The sequence below is a fragment of the Melopsittacus undulatus genome, chromosome 4 (genome assembly GCF_012275295.1).
Source record: "Melopsittacus undulatus isolate bMelUnd1 chromosome 4, bMelUnd1.mat.Z, whole genome shotgun sequence".
Classification (NCBI taxonomy): Eukaryota; Metazoa; Chordata; class Aves; order Psittaciformes; family Psittaculidae; genus Melopsittacus; species Melopsittacus undulatus.
In genome coordinates this window covers 12667702-12683623 of record NC_047530.1, presented here as the reverse complement: position 1 = coordinate 12683623, position 15922 = coordinate 12667702, and the positions used below count along the sequence as shown (strand labels likewise).

At 40.4% G+C, this 15922-nt stretch overlaps 1 protein-coding gene across 1 annotated transcript in view; it reads left to right on the top strand.

Moving 5' to 3' along the window:
• Positions 1-499: 499 nt before the first annotated feature.
• Positions 500-15922, top strand: part of POLE2 (DNA polymerase epsilon 2, accessory subunit) — a 20671-nt gene continuing 5248 nt past the window's right edge. Inside the window, exons 1-12 of the mRNA XM_005140931.4 lie at positions 500-604; positions 1528-1628; positions 3957-4032; positions 5427-5504; positions 7354-7447; positions 9293-9367; positions 10564-10647; positions 11217-11273; positions 11662-11710; positions 12710-12782; positions 13481-13653; positions 15734-15823. Coding sequence (XP_005140988.2) covers positions 537-604; positions 1528-1628; positions 3957-4032; positions 5427-5504; positions 7354-7447; positions 9293-9367; positions 10564-10647; positions 11217-11273; positions 11662-11710; positions 12710-12782; positions 13481-13653; positions 15734-15823 — 1018 coding nt within the window. The 5' untranslated portion in view covers positions 500-536. The remainder of the gene's footprint in view (positions 605-1527; positions 1629-3956; positions 4033-5426; positions 5505-7353; positions 7448-9292; positions 9368-10563; positions 10648-11216; positions 11274-11661; positions 11711-12709; positions 12783-13480; positions 13654-15733; positions 15824-15922) is intronic.

Sequence of the window (15922 nt, the reverse complement as noted above, 5' to 3'; positions counted from 1 at the left end):
GATGGATGTTTTATGGCAGGTAAAACTGAAGCTGGAGAGAGACTATACTACTGGAGATGCAGTGCAACCTGCACCAGAGCCTACAGGGAGTTGTAAGTATCACAGAGAGTTTTGGGTTGGAAGGAACCTTAAAAATCTTTTCGTTCTAGCCCCTTGCCACAGACAGGGACACCTTCCACTAGTCCTAGTTGCTCTAAGTCCCATCCAACCTGTCCTTGAACATTGCCAGGGATGGGGCAGCCACAGCTTCTCTGGGCAACCTGTGCCTCAGCACACTCACAGGGAAACTTCTAACTAATACCTAACTGAAATCAAACCTTGTCCAGGCTGAACAAGCCCAGCTCACTCAGCCTGCATCCATAGCAGAGCCGCTCCAGCCCTCTGATTACTTCCGTAAGTCCGGCTCCCTCTTACACTGAAGGCCCAGAGCTGGGAGCCGTCCTCCCGGGGCGGCCCTGGAGACTCCGCCCGCCGCGGGGCAGGCCCAGGCCCAGGGCGGTGGGGGCGGAGCCGCCATTTGGCGCCAACCGCTCGCGATGGAGCCGGATCGGCTGCGGCGCCGTCTGAGCTCCGAGTTCCGGCTGCGCGGGCTCGTGCTGCGGGCGTGAGTAGCGGTGGGACCCGCTCGGGGAGGGTCTGCTCATGGCTTCCTCAAGCCCAGCTCCCGCTTTCAGGGCGCCCCCCAGGGACTCGCGTTGTGGTGTGGGGCAGGCTGGGCGGGGCTTAGAGCAGTTCGGTCTAGTGTGAGGTGTCCCTGCCCGTGGCAGGGGGCTGAAACTAGATGGTCTTTAAGGTCCTTTCTAACCCAACCTGTTCAGTGATTTTGTGATTCTATGATCTGGTTAATCCCAGCCCTCCTAAAAGGTGGCTATAGAAAATACGCAGGTACTTTCTTCTCAGGGGTACACAGTGACAGGGCAAGAGGCAGTGGGCACAGTGTTAACATATTCACTGTAAGAACAAATAAACTTTGGAGTATGTAGACTGGGGAAGTGGTGAAATCTCCCTCACTGGAAACATTCAAGACTTGGCTCAGTGGGAGTCCTGGATTGCAGTAGAAAGTTGGACCAGATGGTCCACAGAGGTCCCTTCCAGTGTGGGCCCTTCCACAGTCCTATGAATAAATAATTCACAAGGAGAGTCGTGAAGCACCGGGACAGGGCCAAGAGCGGGGTGAGAGTTCCATCTTTGGAGATGGTCAGAATTTGACTGGACGGTGCTGTGAGCAACATGACCAGCGTGTGCTGTTAGACCAGAAAGCTGGACCTTAGCAGCCCCTTCTGACATGAATCTTTCTATGACTGTATGAAAGTGAAGTTCTCTGTATCTGCTTATCCTCAATGTTTTCAATCCTGATGTGTTTTTTCTTCGTTAACTAGTGCAATGTTACACAGTACTGATTATTTCTACTTTTTTTATCATAAGCCGTTTAGTGATTATGTGCACATCTGCCAAAATTGACAAAGTTTGTATAAACGGTGTTGAATATTAATTGCTTTTTGAGCTGACTTTCTTCACTGGAATTAGGGATGCTCTGAAGTACCTTACTGAAGCTCTTCAGTCCATCAATGAAGTAGAACTTGATGATGTAATTGAAAATGTCATTGATGCAGTTGAAAAACAGCCTTGTAAGTAAACAATTTATTTTTCTTAAGCTTGCAGAGTTTGTCTTGCTCTTTGAAAGTTACTGAGACAAAGACAGATATTGGCAGCATATGCACTGAGGTATCATTCTAGCCTCTGGGTTGATCAAGATAAATGTATTTGTTGGCATTTTGTTTTATTAAATACTGAAGTTCGTAATGGCAGCAAAATATATTTATACCATTAAAAAAGTTGGCAGCCTGGTACCTCCTGACTTTTCCAAGAGTGGTGAAATTTTTTAACTCCAGTTACTAAAAGCACTTAGCTGAGTTTGTGTGGAATCTTTGCATTTAAAACTGTGATATTAAATATTAAAATAAACCAAGGAAATAATGACAAATTTAATGAACTTGTTATTTAGTAGTCCAGGTACAGAAAAGGGTTGTTGGCAGCTCTAATCTGAGAAGCCTAGCTGTGACTGCAAGAAGAAAACAGTTGCATTCCTTCATGAGATGACTGCCCTCACATCCAAGTGGAGTAGGAAATACAAGTGCCCCAGTGTAATGGTCCAGCAGACTAACTTATACCTACCGTGGCTGGAGTTTTACCATTACCTGGCTGTTCTCCAGAGCAGCAATGCAGATGCTGACGTTATGCGGACCTAATCTCAGGGTAGTAGCTTTGGGCAGAAGGTGTTGATAACAGCTAGGGCACTATAGCAGCTATACCAGAGTGGCATGTGAAGGTACATTAGATTACATTAGAAGTCCAAAATTGCAATCCATAAAACTCCTGGAAAATCCCATTAAACATGAGGCTTGGAGAGTTAAGCTTTTTCTGGTAAAGTTCTCATGATGCATTTGGTTCTGAGCATGCCAAAAACTCATCTTGGCAGGGATTTTGTCTGGAGACTACCTCCTTACCTGGGACAGTATGTCCTGAGGTATACTCCTGTGCACCATGAAAGGCATGGGATAGTAGGTCAAAATACACTTGACACAGTCTGACAGCACAAAACAGGAGTTGTAGCATCTTCAGTTAAAGAATGTGACTGACAGAGGTGTGATGCCTGACATACATGTGTCATATGTGCCTGACATATATGTGTTTATTGATCAGACTCATGAGAACTAGGAAACTTGGGCTCATTTCCAGTTTTTGGCCAGGAAGATTGAAATCCAGATAAATGTGATCTCAAATAAATGTTAGGCCTTAGGTGAGTTTAGGAAACTCCCAGTGTAGCCTATTCCAACCTAATTAAATCAAGAGTGGTCACATGCTTGTTCCAGAGTTTTACTAGAGAAGAGACTACACAAGTTATGACTTTATGTTCTTTCACTATTCATGCAATAACAGATTATAACTGATCAAACAGGGAGTAAAAGTATTTTGAAGAGCTGGTCCTGATCATGGTTATATACATGGTTATGTACCAGCATAAAGCCTGCTGGTACAAATTAATGCGTCCACATTTTTTAACAGATTTCTATCTGTACAAGAAGCTGTAGGGCCAATGTAGAACATGCAGTCAGTGCATTCTCAACATGTCTTTGTCTAGGGCATAATTTTGTGCTATAAATTCCCATGTTGTCCAGCTCGTGTCTGTGAGTCATTGGAGGTTAGGGGTAGAGGTTTGTAGACCAGAATGCTGGTCTTTCCTGTGAGTCCTGCTAAGCACCCTTAGTGCCCCTTTTGCTCTGCTGTTCATCCCCAACTTACAGGAATTGTGATTTTAAGTCCATGCCCTGATTAGGGAACTTAAGGGCAAGTTTTCACTTACTGATTTCTATTCTGTGAGCCTAGCAGTTAGGCTTGGTAATGTAGACCAGGTCCTTTTGTCAATCTGCATTGATTGGTCTTTCCTTCAAGTTCAGCAAAACATTGGTGTTTAGAAATATTTTTAATTTTAATTATCAATATAAATCTATGAAGACAAAAACATGCCTGTCTTCAAAATTGTGTTAAATTGTTTGAATACTTAAAATTTATGACAGCAATCTGTGTGATAACGTTCTGGAATAAAATTAACCTCTAGAATGTGAAAGCTCAGATCTGACACATTTGTAGTATATTTGACAGCTTTGCATAAACTATAATTGTCTTGTTCTCCATGTTTAGTGAAGTAACGGTGGGCGCAGTATGTGTGGGGGTTATTTTTTCACTAGAGATGTATCCTGATAAGAATATTAAGTGATCATTTTCTAAAGGGAAAACAGTGTGTTTCATTAGCTTACTGAAAATACGCTTATTTGTGTAATAAATTCCTCTGAGAAGACTGAACCATTTTTTGCAAGATATTTGAGACCTGTTTACTTTCTAGCTCACTGCTTTCCACAGGCTGCAGGTTTAATCCTTTGAAATTTTCTTTTCAGTGTCATCTAATATGGTTGAACAATCCACAGTGGAAGTAGCTGTCCAAGAATGTAGCCAGGCATCAGATGAAACTATGTACAGTAACATTCTTTTTCATTTGAGGTTTATGGGAGTTGGTATGCATTCTCTTAGTTCTTCTCAGGAAATAAATGTCAGGCATTTTCTGCAGTGCTACACATGCAGTAATTGCTTTGTGCTTTTGTCTTCCCGGTACTGTCTTTGAAGGTTAGTAATGTTCCTTCTTAGACAATTTGTTCTCATGGATAGGCCTTCAGGGAATTCTAAATATAATGCTGACTTTCTGGAATTAAAATGCTGTGGTTATGTGTTACATGTGACACAGGTTGAATATTAACCAATAAAATAAATCAGTGTAGAGAGAACTTGTTATTTTCATTCCTGTCTTTATTTGCTTTTCTCTAGATAAAAATTCTCTGAGGTTATTTTTTTTCCTTTCATAATATACTTCTTTTCTGAAAGCACTTGGAAATTTTCTTCCATGGTGCTTGTTTCTGCTTTTTTTGTATGGCAGGGCTGATTGATTTCCACTCTCCGATAACAAAGCAGAGAGCAATTACTTGAGTTTCTGAGAACTTAATTTGTGATTGTGATGAGCCTGTTTCCTTTAGTGTTTATGTTGTGTATTGGCATCACAATGCAAAGCATGAGAATAAATGGCTCAGTAGGCATGTCAATTAGATACCTGCAGTTTCTCAATATGAAGCAAATTTGGTTTCTACTTTTCTCTTTGTTGTTGGAACCTTTATGATGCAGACAGTTTGAGAGTGATTTTTCTTTGTGTCATTTTATATACTTAATGTATTTTTCGCTTCAGAATTGAAGAGGGCTCTGTATGCGTAGATTCTTAATACAGAGAGCTGAAGGGAAAAGCTCTATGATCACAGGGCCAACCTGTACAACTCTTTGGAATTATGAGGCAGAAAGCTTGAAGGCAAAGTTTTATAAGAAATGCACTCTGAAGCCTAAGACATCAATGTTTGATGGGCAGCGATGGTTGTCCATGAGCCTTAGTGAAGGTTCGTAGGATAATATTATCTACTCTGATGAATTTGATCCACTCACAGTAAGAGGGAAATGAGAGGCATCAGAGGAGAGAGGTGAACCAGTAAATATAATGGGATGTATCAGCTTTTAATCATCTGAAGAGTTGTGCATGTCCATTATTTAAATCTATTCACATAAACCACACCAAGGCTGCTCTGTTGTCAAAAAAGATAGCAGAGGATGGTAAGGGGAGGATATGTATCCTACTCTCATGTCTAAATGAACTACTGAAGAGTTTCCTGTTTTGAATTAGAAAATGCAGTAATATCCAGTAAGTAGAGTGATGTGGGAGAAATGGTGATAACGCAGAGTGGTAGTGAGCAAAACAAATATAACTTTATTCAATATGTTTTGTCACCCTTTCATCCACTTCAGGTAATGTTGTAAATGTATTTTTATTTCAGAGAAAATGTTTTCAACATTATTGGAGCCTTTGATATTCCACGTTATATTTATAATTCAGAAAGAAAGAAGTTTCTGCCGTAAGTCTTGCATATTTTAAGTTTCAACTGTTTCTTGTTTTAAGAAAAAAGCCTCTGTTTCTATATGGTTAAAAGTTCTGGTTTATAGTCTTTTCCTCTTGGGTCTACTCATCTCAAACCCGAGCGAGAAAGTGAGACAGTTTTGTTTCTTAGTTTCTGAAGAGCTAGTGCATGATGAATGCTGGCTCATAAATAAATGTGCCATTGGGTTTTCCTAGTCCAGTAGGATGAAACTGAAACAGGGACCTGTGTCTCTCATAGCAGTGTATTCTGTGCTGCTGTGATGTTGCTGGCTCTGAAACTCCAGTGTTTATCAGATAGTAGAATGTGCAACCATGTTTATACTGATTAATAAAAGAGACAGTAAGACTAAGGATTGGATTGTTTTTTGGTGGGTCCTGTCCCATTGTCCCCGTCCCATCCCCCAGTTTGGCTGTTTAATTTTTTTTCATAAAATCATAGAATAGTTAGGGTTGGAAAGGACCTTAAAATCATCAGGTTCCAACCCCCCTGCCGTGGGCAGGGACACCTCACACTAAACCATATCACCCAAGGCTTCATCCAACCTGGCCTTGAACACTGCCAGTGATGAAGCATTCACAACCTCCCTGAGCAACCGATTCCAGTGCCTCACCACTCTAACAGTAAAGAATTTCTTCCTTATATCCAATCTAAACCTCTGCTGTTTAAGTTTGAACCTGTTACCCCTTGTCCTATCACTACAGTCCCTAATGAATAGTCCCTCACCAGCATCCCTGTAGGTCCCCTTCAAATACTGGAAGGCTGCTATGAGGTCTCCACGCAGCCTTCTATTCTCCAGGCTGAACATCCCCAACTTTCTCAGCCTGTCTTCATATGGGAGGTGCTCCAGTCTCTTGATCATCCTCATGGCCCTCCTCTGGACTTGTTCTAACAGTTCCAAGTCCTTTTTATAATGAGGACACCAGAACTGCACACAATACTCCAAGTGGGGTCTCACAAGAGCAGAGGGGCAGGATCACCTCCTTCGACCTGCTGGTGACACTTCTTTTGATGCAGCCCAGAATGCAGTTGGCTTTCTGGACTGTAAGCACACACTGCTGGCTCATGTCTGCTGCATGTATTTATTTCTTAGACTGTAGCTTGCAGCTCCCTGAAGCCCTGGGGCATTTCTAAGGAGTGTTACAAAAGCTAAAAACAAAGAAAAATTAGGAGCAACTGGTATCTTAGGAGGTTGGAGAAAGACAGTAGTAATTGGAGGAATTGCTTGTAAATAGTTTGCTAATTAAAGAATTTACCTCTAACAGCAAGCAGCCCCGACTGCTGAGCTAAAAAGAAGCTGTGGTTTTAAAAAGCTTGAGTGGTGTTAGCTGAGAAACGGAGAATGGTGTTCATTGCAAGGGCTTGCAGCAACCTTCATGTAACATGCACTTTATACTCTAGCTTTGGCCCGTGATTCTGACAGTGCAGCAAAAGCAATCTGTGTTTGCAGTAGGAGTTTTATTCCAGTGCCACATTCTAGCTTTCCAGGCTGTTGGAACAGAGAGCTCCATGAAGGCAATCTGCTAACCAAGAGGAAGAAAATACTCTTCATGCCACTTAAAAGGTGTACCTCCTTTTTTAAAAACTGATCTCTGCAGAGTTCCATTCAGGAAAGATAAATCTCAAGGCCTGTGAATTAAAGGGACATTAAATGGATGTAGCCTTCAAGGTGCAGAAACACAGGATTCCTAGCAGAAATCTTCCTCATTGAGTAAATAAATTATGCAGTATTGTTATAGCTTTTGCAGCCTCCTACAACTTTCAGATCAATAAGTCATTTCTGTGTATGGAATGTACCCTTTTTAATCTTGTGTTAAACTTCTTGCAGTCTGTCAATGACCAACTTCCCTGTACCAAATTTATTTGGAACTGCCAGAGATAAAGCAGAGTTGTTTCGTGAACGCTACTCCATCTTACAACAGGTCAGAAAAAAGTTTTCCTTTATTTAACAAAATGCATAAACAAAATTCTGGGATTTTTTTTATTCTTGGATGTACAGTAGTGCTTTGTGTTGGTGCTTTTGTGAGCTACAGTTCAAATAAAATCTGAGTAGGAACAGGATCTGCACTAATGTTTATCGGTCTAACTGTCACAATACAGCATGATGGATTCATATGTTTCTACATGTTAGCATCATGTCATAAGAGAGAATTTTGTATTTTTATGTGTCTTGCTCTTTTTCCTTCTGTAGTCTGGCTCTGTACTACATTTGATTAGCATGTCATTGTATGTAGTGGTTGTTGAGATACGGCAAACCTGAAGTTCTCATTCAGAGGAGCATTGAAATTCACTTCTGGTTTAGTTAAGTTTTTCATTTTCCAATTTCCAAAATGCTCAGTGAGAGCCAGCCACCCCATGTCATCTCCTGATGGAGTATGCATCTTGTGTTTTGAGCAGCTTCAGACCAGGATTCCCCAATGTGGCCTGTTCTGCACCACTGTGACCGTAGCTGCAGGCTTGACAGCACCTATAGGTAATGGCTCTGGACCAGTGCACACAGCCAGAAGGAGTCAATCCCTCAACACTCACTGTCTGATTATCCCTCATAACAGGGTCACAAACCTGTGCTTTCCTTTTTTCCACTCACCCCACAGGCTGGGATTTAGCCTCCCCATCACCTGCTTGCTCATTCTGCTTCTCTCTGTCATGCAGCCCAGTGGGAGCAGTGATGGGATGGGGAGTGAGCTGCTGATCACACAGACAGTGAACACAAGTTTCTGTCTGTACGACCCTGTAGGCAGCAGGGAGGCACCTGGCTGTCTGTGTGAACTTATCTTTTGGTCCACATGGTAGTTGCATTCACAGGGTCAGATGCCCCAGAGCAGTAACAACTCTGTCTACCAGGGAATTTGCTGCCACTAGGAGTACGTATGTTGCAATTTGGGAACCTCTCCCCTAGAACACCAGTTAACCATTAGCTGAAGAAGTTTTACTTCCTACAAACAGTGATTAGGATTAGTGAAACCTGCTGCAATGGGCACACTCACACAAAACATGGATTCTGTGAACAACAGCTGGAAGTGTCCATAGTGTGTACATATCCTGAAACCTTCTTTTCCTAGACTGCACTGTGCTATAACACCCTGATAGTTTCACACAGACTCTCTGTTGTATGAGTTTTGTGTTTGGTTGTCATAGGTACTCTTTTCCAACCTCTGGGAAAGTGAAAGTTCAGGTCACTGAACAGGGTGAGGGTGGCTGGTAGGAATTAGTGGGTGTATTACATGGGCTGGTAGCAGTAGGTTTGTTCTAAGGGGAGGCTGTTAGACTGCATGAAAAACAATGAAAGAAGTGAAAATGCCTACAGTGCATTTTCTTTATGCTCTCTGCAGTTTATCTCTTAGTTTAGATTGCTGCTATTACTAAAAAATAAAAATTGGTTAGTTTTAATAAGGCCCCACCCTGAAGAGAAATCTGCTCATTTCCACAGTTAGCATTTAATACAGATTATGTTCCCTTGCTCTCACTCCTTCCTTCTAGGTAGCAGGAATGACTTTAGAAGCATTACAGTTGCTTTGATGTTAGATTTTTAGGCTTAGTCTTATTGTCCAGTATCAATTTCCTAGAAGAAATTTTTTGTCAAAAGAACTGATTGTGCTCAACAAATCAAGTGTTGCTGGATAAAACAGAATAAGAAACAAACATTGCTCAACAAAATAGAGTAAGAGAACTTTTAAAAGTATTTTGTATAGTGGTTGGAATGAACTGGCCTTTTGACAGTGCTTATTTATCTTTAAACTGGATTACTTCAATTTTGGTTTCTGCAGAGGACTCATAGACATGAATTGTTTACTCCTCCAGCAGTCGTTTCTCATCCTGATGAGAGTAGGAGCAAATTCCAGGTAAAATATCTGGTTTTCCTTTTTTTCTTTTTTTTTTTTTCCTCACAAAGGAACTGCACTTGTGTTATACTTTACTGCATAATAGTTCTCTACTGACATCTTAGTTTGGCATCCAATATGAGTAATCAGTGGAAATGAGTTAATTTTGATCATTTTTAGCCTGTGTGTCAAAAATGCAGTTATTTGGCTCAGATCAGCATGACCAAAGCACTGAAAACCAGCTGTGAAGTGCAAGAGGAATGTGGCTTCCTGACATGGAAGAACATTAGCTATTCAGCTTATTACACTTTGCTTCCCTCTGCTTGGGAGCATCTTCCCTGCTTTTTTTCTTTCATAAGCACTAAATTCACAAACCTACAATTGAATAAGGTAATAACTTCAGTCTGTTCTGTTCCCATCTCAGCTTTCTCATTAAACACTCTCACTGTATTATCTAGTTATTGCATATTTTTAAAAAGAGATGAATATGTGTATCACTGGGTACCAAATAACAACTTTGCTCAACTTCCCTACATCTCCCTGTTCAGAGCATGCCATCACACAGAAAAAAAGCAACTGACCTTATGTGAGTTGGACCTTTGTCTCCTTCCACGCTTTGTAGGCATCTTTCTCCCTTGACTGCTTTCTGTCCTCCCTGTCAGCAGTGGCAAATGCATTGCTTCTGCTGGTGTTGTAGGATTGTCTCTTAACTGCATTTGACCAGATCAAAATATGTTTGTCTAGAAACTGCAGACAGCATGTTGTGTGGTGTTACCTGTCTTACTCTGGAGTGTTCTCTCTCATCCGTTAAAGGTTTCTTGATAAAAGTAATTAGTGTTACTCTGTGGGTGTAAACTGGCCCTGTGACCCTGTTGGGGATCCAGTTCCTATGACTGACATTCATAAGCAAGAGCAGAAATTGCCATTTATTCTCTCCAGTTTTAATTCAGTTGTAAACAAAATAAACACAATAAATATTTACTTGCTAAGTAGTTCTTTATGCTAGCAGCAATTACTGGAAATCTTTTCCTAAATTTTGCTACATTTGACATTCAGAAACTTGCCCCTGATTTTTCTAATGAGCCTGTATTCTCTCCTAGCTTGTTTGTGTATTATGTAAAAACATAAGCTGTAAGGTGCTTTGTCTTGCCTGCTTGTGAATGGATATGTGGAGAGTTTGATTTAATTCTTACTTGATTCTTTGTCTTTGGTTTCAGCTTAAAACAATAGAAGCTCTATTGGGCAATACAACTAAAGTGGGGGAACTGATTGTGCTTGGGATGATAACTCAGCTTAAGGAGGTAGGTTGCTTTTTACTGTGGAGTGTCCAGGTCACCATTCATTCAGTGTTACAATATATTAGAAAATTATAAGACTTCAGTGTCTTGCCACTTTATCCTGTCATGTAAGTTAGTGGCAGAACTGCCATCAATGTCAGCAGTGCAAGAACTGTTCCCTAAGCAGAGACTTCACAAGCAGTAGGTGCTAGTGTGTAAGGGAGAATGTCTTTGTCTTCTCACTGCAGAATTTTGTAATACTTTATATCAGCAACCAGAACCAGATACGCTTTTTAGGCATGCCCCTTCTTGAGATGCTGGAGGTTCCAGTGACTGCGTTTGGACTTGGCACTGCACAGGACTCTGTTAGTAGGGGAGGTGTGCACCAGCAATCCAAACTGCAGCAGCTCAAAGGGAAGGTGCTAAGATATACTTACTATAAACTACATTGTTTTCAGTTCTACTAGTATGTGCTAAGCTTGCAATATTAAAACCAGCTAAATTATTTCTAAATGCTGACTGATAGATGCTTCTGATTAAATAATTTATGTCTTTGGGTGTCATTTTCTTTTTTAATGAATACTGTTTTTTAGGGGAAATTTTTCCTAGAAGACCCTACGGGAGTCGTCCAACTAGACCTTAGTAAAGCGATATCCTTTTTTGTGATGTAAGAATTGAAAAAAATTTCTTACAGGCCTGAAGAATTTTAAATTGAATAGTAAATTGATACTGACCATTAAAAATTATGTATTGAGAACTGCAGCTCTTTGTCCTTCTTTTCAAATCACTGGGTTGCTGCAGCTCAGTGCCCTTTCACAGCGTTAGGACAAGGCTTGTATTCCTCCTAGTGGAAGTAGGGTGTTCCTGTTTGTGGGCTGTTTATGAACTTACCTGCTCAGTTACCAGGTAATTGCCTGGCTCTTAAAGGCAGCCTGTGAACTTTCAGTAGTGTCCAAACGCATTACCCCAACTAGAAGCAAACTTTGCTAGTTTAAGAGACCTGATCTAAGAAAAATATATTTCTTAACATTTCTGCACCAGTTCCACAGTGGCTTATATACTGAATCATGCTTTGTTTTGGCAGAAGGTAAAGCAGACTGTTTTTCTTAGTTTTTAGTTATTTATTCTATTAATGGCTATTGCTGCAGTTACATGTCTGCCAGATGTGGCTGAACAGACAAGTCTTATGTTGACGAGGCTTGACCAGAAGCTGATTTTGTGTCTGAGATTTTTGGCCAGAAGCCTTGCTTATTACCATGTGGGTTCTGAAGGCAGAGAACAGAACACTGAAAATTGTCATTTTCAGTGATTTTGGGGGGATGTGAGCATCTGTAGCAGCTTTGTGGATTGGCCCTAGTTAGCCTAGCTCCAACATGTTTAGAGGAGCTATGGCTAGATTAGGAAGACAGACTAGAATAATCAGTGTGACTTAACAATCTGAAAATGCTGCTTTCTGTTGACAAAGCTTTGGTCCTTCAGAGGCCTTAACGAGCCTTCATTAAAATTATGTAAGGGCTTGCAGGTTTGGAGCCTTGTTTTAACAAAATAGTGGACATTTATGTTTGTGCAGTATTGCTCTGTGTAATGTACATAATCCCAATCTATTTTCAAATAATGTGTTTTATGTTTAGAATTTGTAAAGGAAATAGAGTTTAGGAGCACAAATGCTAGCAGGAATAAGTATCACCCTATTGCTTCTGTTCCTCTAATAGGTGAGACAGTTCTTGAGAAAGGGTGCAGTTTGATGGAGACTTTTCTGGGGCAGGGCCAGCAAAAATGATTTCTGTTCACCTACATCTTAATTAGCTGGGTTGAAAAAGTTGTTTATGTAGGTTTGCAGCAAATCCATTCAAAGAAGTGTCTGGGGTAAATAAAAATAGTTGGTTTCTTGCTCAGCCTGTTTTTCAGCCAGGTAGTTCCCTGGTCTGGTTCACCACTAAACAGCACTGGGACTCTTGCAATCACAAGAATGGGATTGATGGAAGCTGGGGCTAGCTATGCAGCACAGCTGCCAGTTGTCTGACTAATGTCTAGGACATGACGTTGTTAGAAAAACTAAGGGTTATTTTGCTCAAAAATCTCTTAGGTTGGTATGAAGATGAAGTTTTTCATGTGAATGCTTTTGGATTTCCGCCTACTGAGCCTTCTGCAAACACTAGGTATAAAAGTGACTTTTGTCAGACTCACTCCATATTTTGTTTTGAATTTCTAATAAGCACATTATTTTATAATTTCTGTGACATTAAAGTTTGCTATTCTTCTCCCTTCCCAAATGCTTCAAAATAAATACCGTTTTAAGGAAGAGGTTCTGGGACTTGTTAGTCTACTTGGACCAGCACTAAAGCTTGCGGTGTTAGCAGAAACACCCTCTCAAGAACCCTTGGGTTCTGCATATTAACAGCAGTTGGGATCTAAGCCCTTCTCAGATGTAAAATCAGATAATTGCTACAAGGGAATAATAAATTCCTTGTAGCTCAAAGAATGAATGTGGGAAAGAACCCAGGATAAACATTACCCTGATATGAGCCAGGTTGGATGGGGCTTTGAGCAACCTGGTCTAGTTGAAGGTGTCCCTGCCTGTGGCAGGGAGGATGGAACGGGATGAGCTTTTTAAGGTTCTTTCAACCCAAACCATTCTATGATTCTGTGATCTTTTAATTTATGGCAGGGCAGCACCCTTGCTTTATGTCTAGGTGACTGCCATTTCTCTTCCTTGGATTCTCCATGAAGTACTAAATGATTGATACCATCTGAGCTACCTATCATAATTAAAATTGTCGAAGAGAATCACAATCAAAACTGCTAATGATTTGGGAAGGAAAAAAAAAGAACTAACTTGAATATTTTATTGATGTAGAGCCTTTTATGGGAATATAAACTTTTTTGGAGGTCCTTCATCAACTTCAGTAAAAGCTTCTGCAAAACTAAAGCAGCTGGAGGAGGAAAATGAAAATGCCATGTTTGTATTTCTTTCTGATGTATGGCTGGACCAAGCAGAAGTACTGGAAAAGCTTCACACAATGTTTTCAGGTAGGTGAGAACTGCTTTGACTCTGAGGCTTGTATAAGTGATTTTTTACCATTTTCCTTAGTCCTTAGCAGCTTTGGTGAGTGGATGAATGCAGCAAGGCAGTCTGATGCCTGGCTGGTGCTTGATCTCCAGCTGTGGCTGTGTCCCATGTCCTCTCTTTGGCGTGGGCTGGGAAGTCTGACCCCATGGTGAACTAATTCAGGGAATACCTCAGCAGAAAGCTAATTGCCTCTGTTGGAGAATTAGTTTTATGCTGGTTTAGCTTTGTGAACTCTTCGTCTTGTGATCACTCACATGAGCATCCCTGTCAGGCAGGGCAAGCTGGACAGTGTATAGCAAGACAGTGGGTTGTGTGCCTTTTCTCAGAAGTATAAAGTCAGGCAACAATTTTCAAGAGTTTAGTTTTTACTGTATTGTGCACTTTTTGTTGGACTAGATGATCTTTCTAGGTCCCTTCCAACCCTTGGGATTCTGTGAACTGTTGCATGTTTTTGTAGGATCCCACTGAACCCCAGCCCAAAGCCAGTGAAGTCTCACTCTAATTTTAATGACAGCTATTTGCATTTCAGGGTTGCTATTTTATTTCTTTTGGATCTTTCTCTACTAGTTTTAAAAACTGGATTATATCCTATTTTTGCAAGGTGATACTTCCTTTTCATAAATCACTTAATACTAATACTGTTTTGGACAGTAGCCATTTTATGTACGCTGACAAGAATTTTTCCCTTGCTTGTGAAAGTTCTTCTTAGGCTTAGTTTAAACTAAGACTGAGGCTTAGTTTAAAAACTTCTTACTTAATTAGAGCCTGGCAGTCCCTCAAATGCTTTCTGTTTCTAACAGAATAAAAATGTCAGTTACTCTTAGAATATGAACTGTTTTTTTCCATGTATCATTACATTAGTAATGTTGACAACATTTGGATAGCAAGCATCTGCAAGGCCTGTGAATTGCTTCTTTGTTATTCCAGGGCAGTTCTGGAATAGGTTGTCCTTTCAGTTTTAGGTAGATTGGAAGTGGTAGAGGGTGGCTGCTTTAAAAATAAACAACATAATATTAAGGGTGGGAAATTGCTACTTACGTGAAGAAAATAGGATACAAATTACCACACTCACCCAAAAGTTACAAAACCAGTTCACTGTCTTGATCAAAGTTGTCAGGATTCTTGAAGCAAACTGAATTTGGCCTCACTTTGTGTGTGCTGAAGTAATAAAGGGACTTTAGTCAGTGAGGTTAATGCACTGAACGCTATTGGCAAAGGTGCATACATTGCATTTACTGTTTTGAGATTTTTTTTAAAGAGGCAAGCAATAAACTCTGTAATTATAAACTAGAAAATAATAGCTGAGTGGAATAGCAAGGCAAAAACATCGATGAGCCATTTCTCTGGCATAAACAGTGCTGTCCTATTTACCAAATAGATTGAAGAATACTGAAGTAAATCCAGCTCTGGTAGTGCATGTTAGGAAAATTGAGAGTAATCTGGAATGTGAGATGCATGAATGAGTAGATATTTTTATTTTAGGGATAAGAATCAGATTTCTTTTTTTTTGCTATAAAATGTGTGTGTGTGTCTGGGTGATTAGTGATATTGTGAGGATTCCTCAGATTCTTAAAATACTAAGGCAGTTCCAGTTACTGTTCCTTTATAATGCCAAAGAGTGGATTTAATGTTGGCATAGCCCTTTGATTAAAATGATGCATGGAGGTTAATAGTAACCCATTGCTACTACTTGCTATTTTTCTCTTAAAGGAAATAGCGCATTTTTAAAGTGTATTATTTATGTAGTGACACTAAGTACAATTATAATGACTGGGTCAGTAGTTAGTTGGATACACACAATGAATATTGTTGAAACTGGGTCTTTAAATAACAGAGGGCTCTTTTTAGTGACATTTGTATGTTACTATCACCCTTTTTAAGCTAACAAAAGCTGGTACCAAGGAAATAGTTCAGGTGTATTAATAGCAGCAGAGCTTGAAGTGCTGTTTCAGTTTCTGCCTTTCGTGGAATGGTCTGGAGGCTGAATGCTGAAAGATGGTGAAGGGAATGGATGTACTAACAGATGCTCTCTTTCACCAGGTTATTCAGCTGTGCCTCCAACCTGCTTTTTCTTCTGTGGGAATTTTTTATCTGCACCATATGGAAAAAATCAAATTCAGTCACTGAAAGGTAGGAAGTCTTTGTGAACAGTCAGATGAGTATATTAAATTAAAATAATTATGACAAAACAAGAGAGCAGAGAAGAAATGCTTATTTTCTAAGTGACGC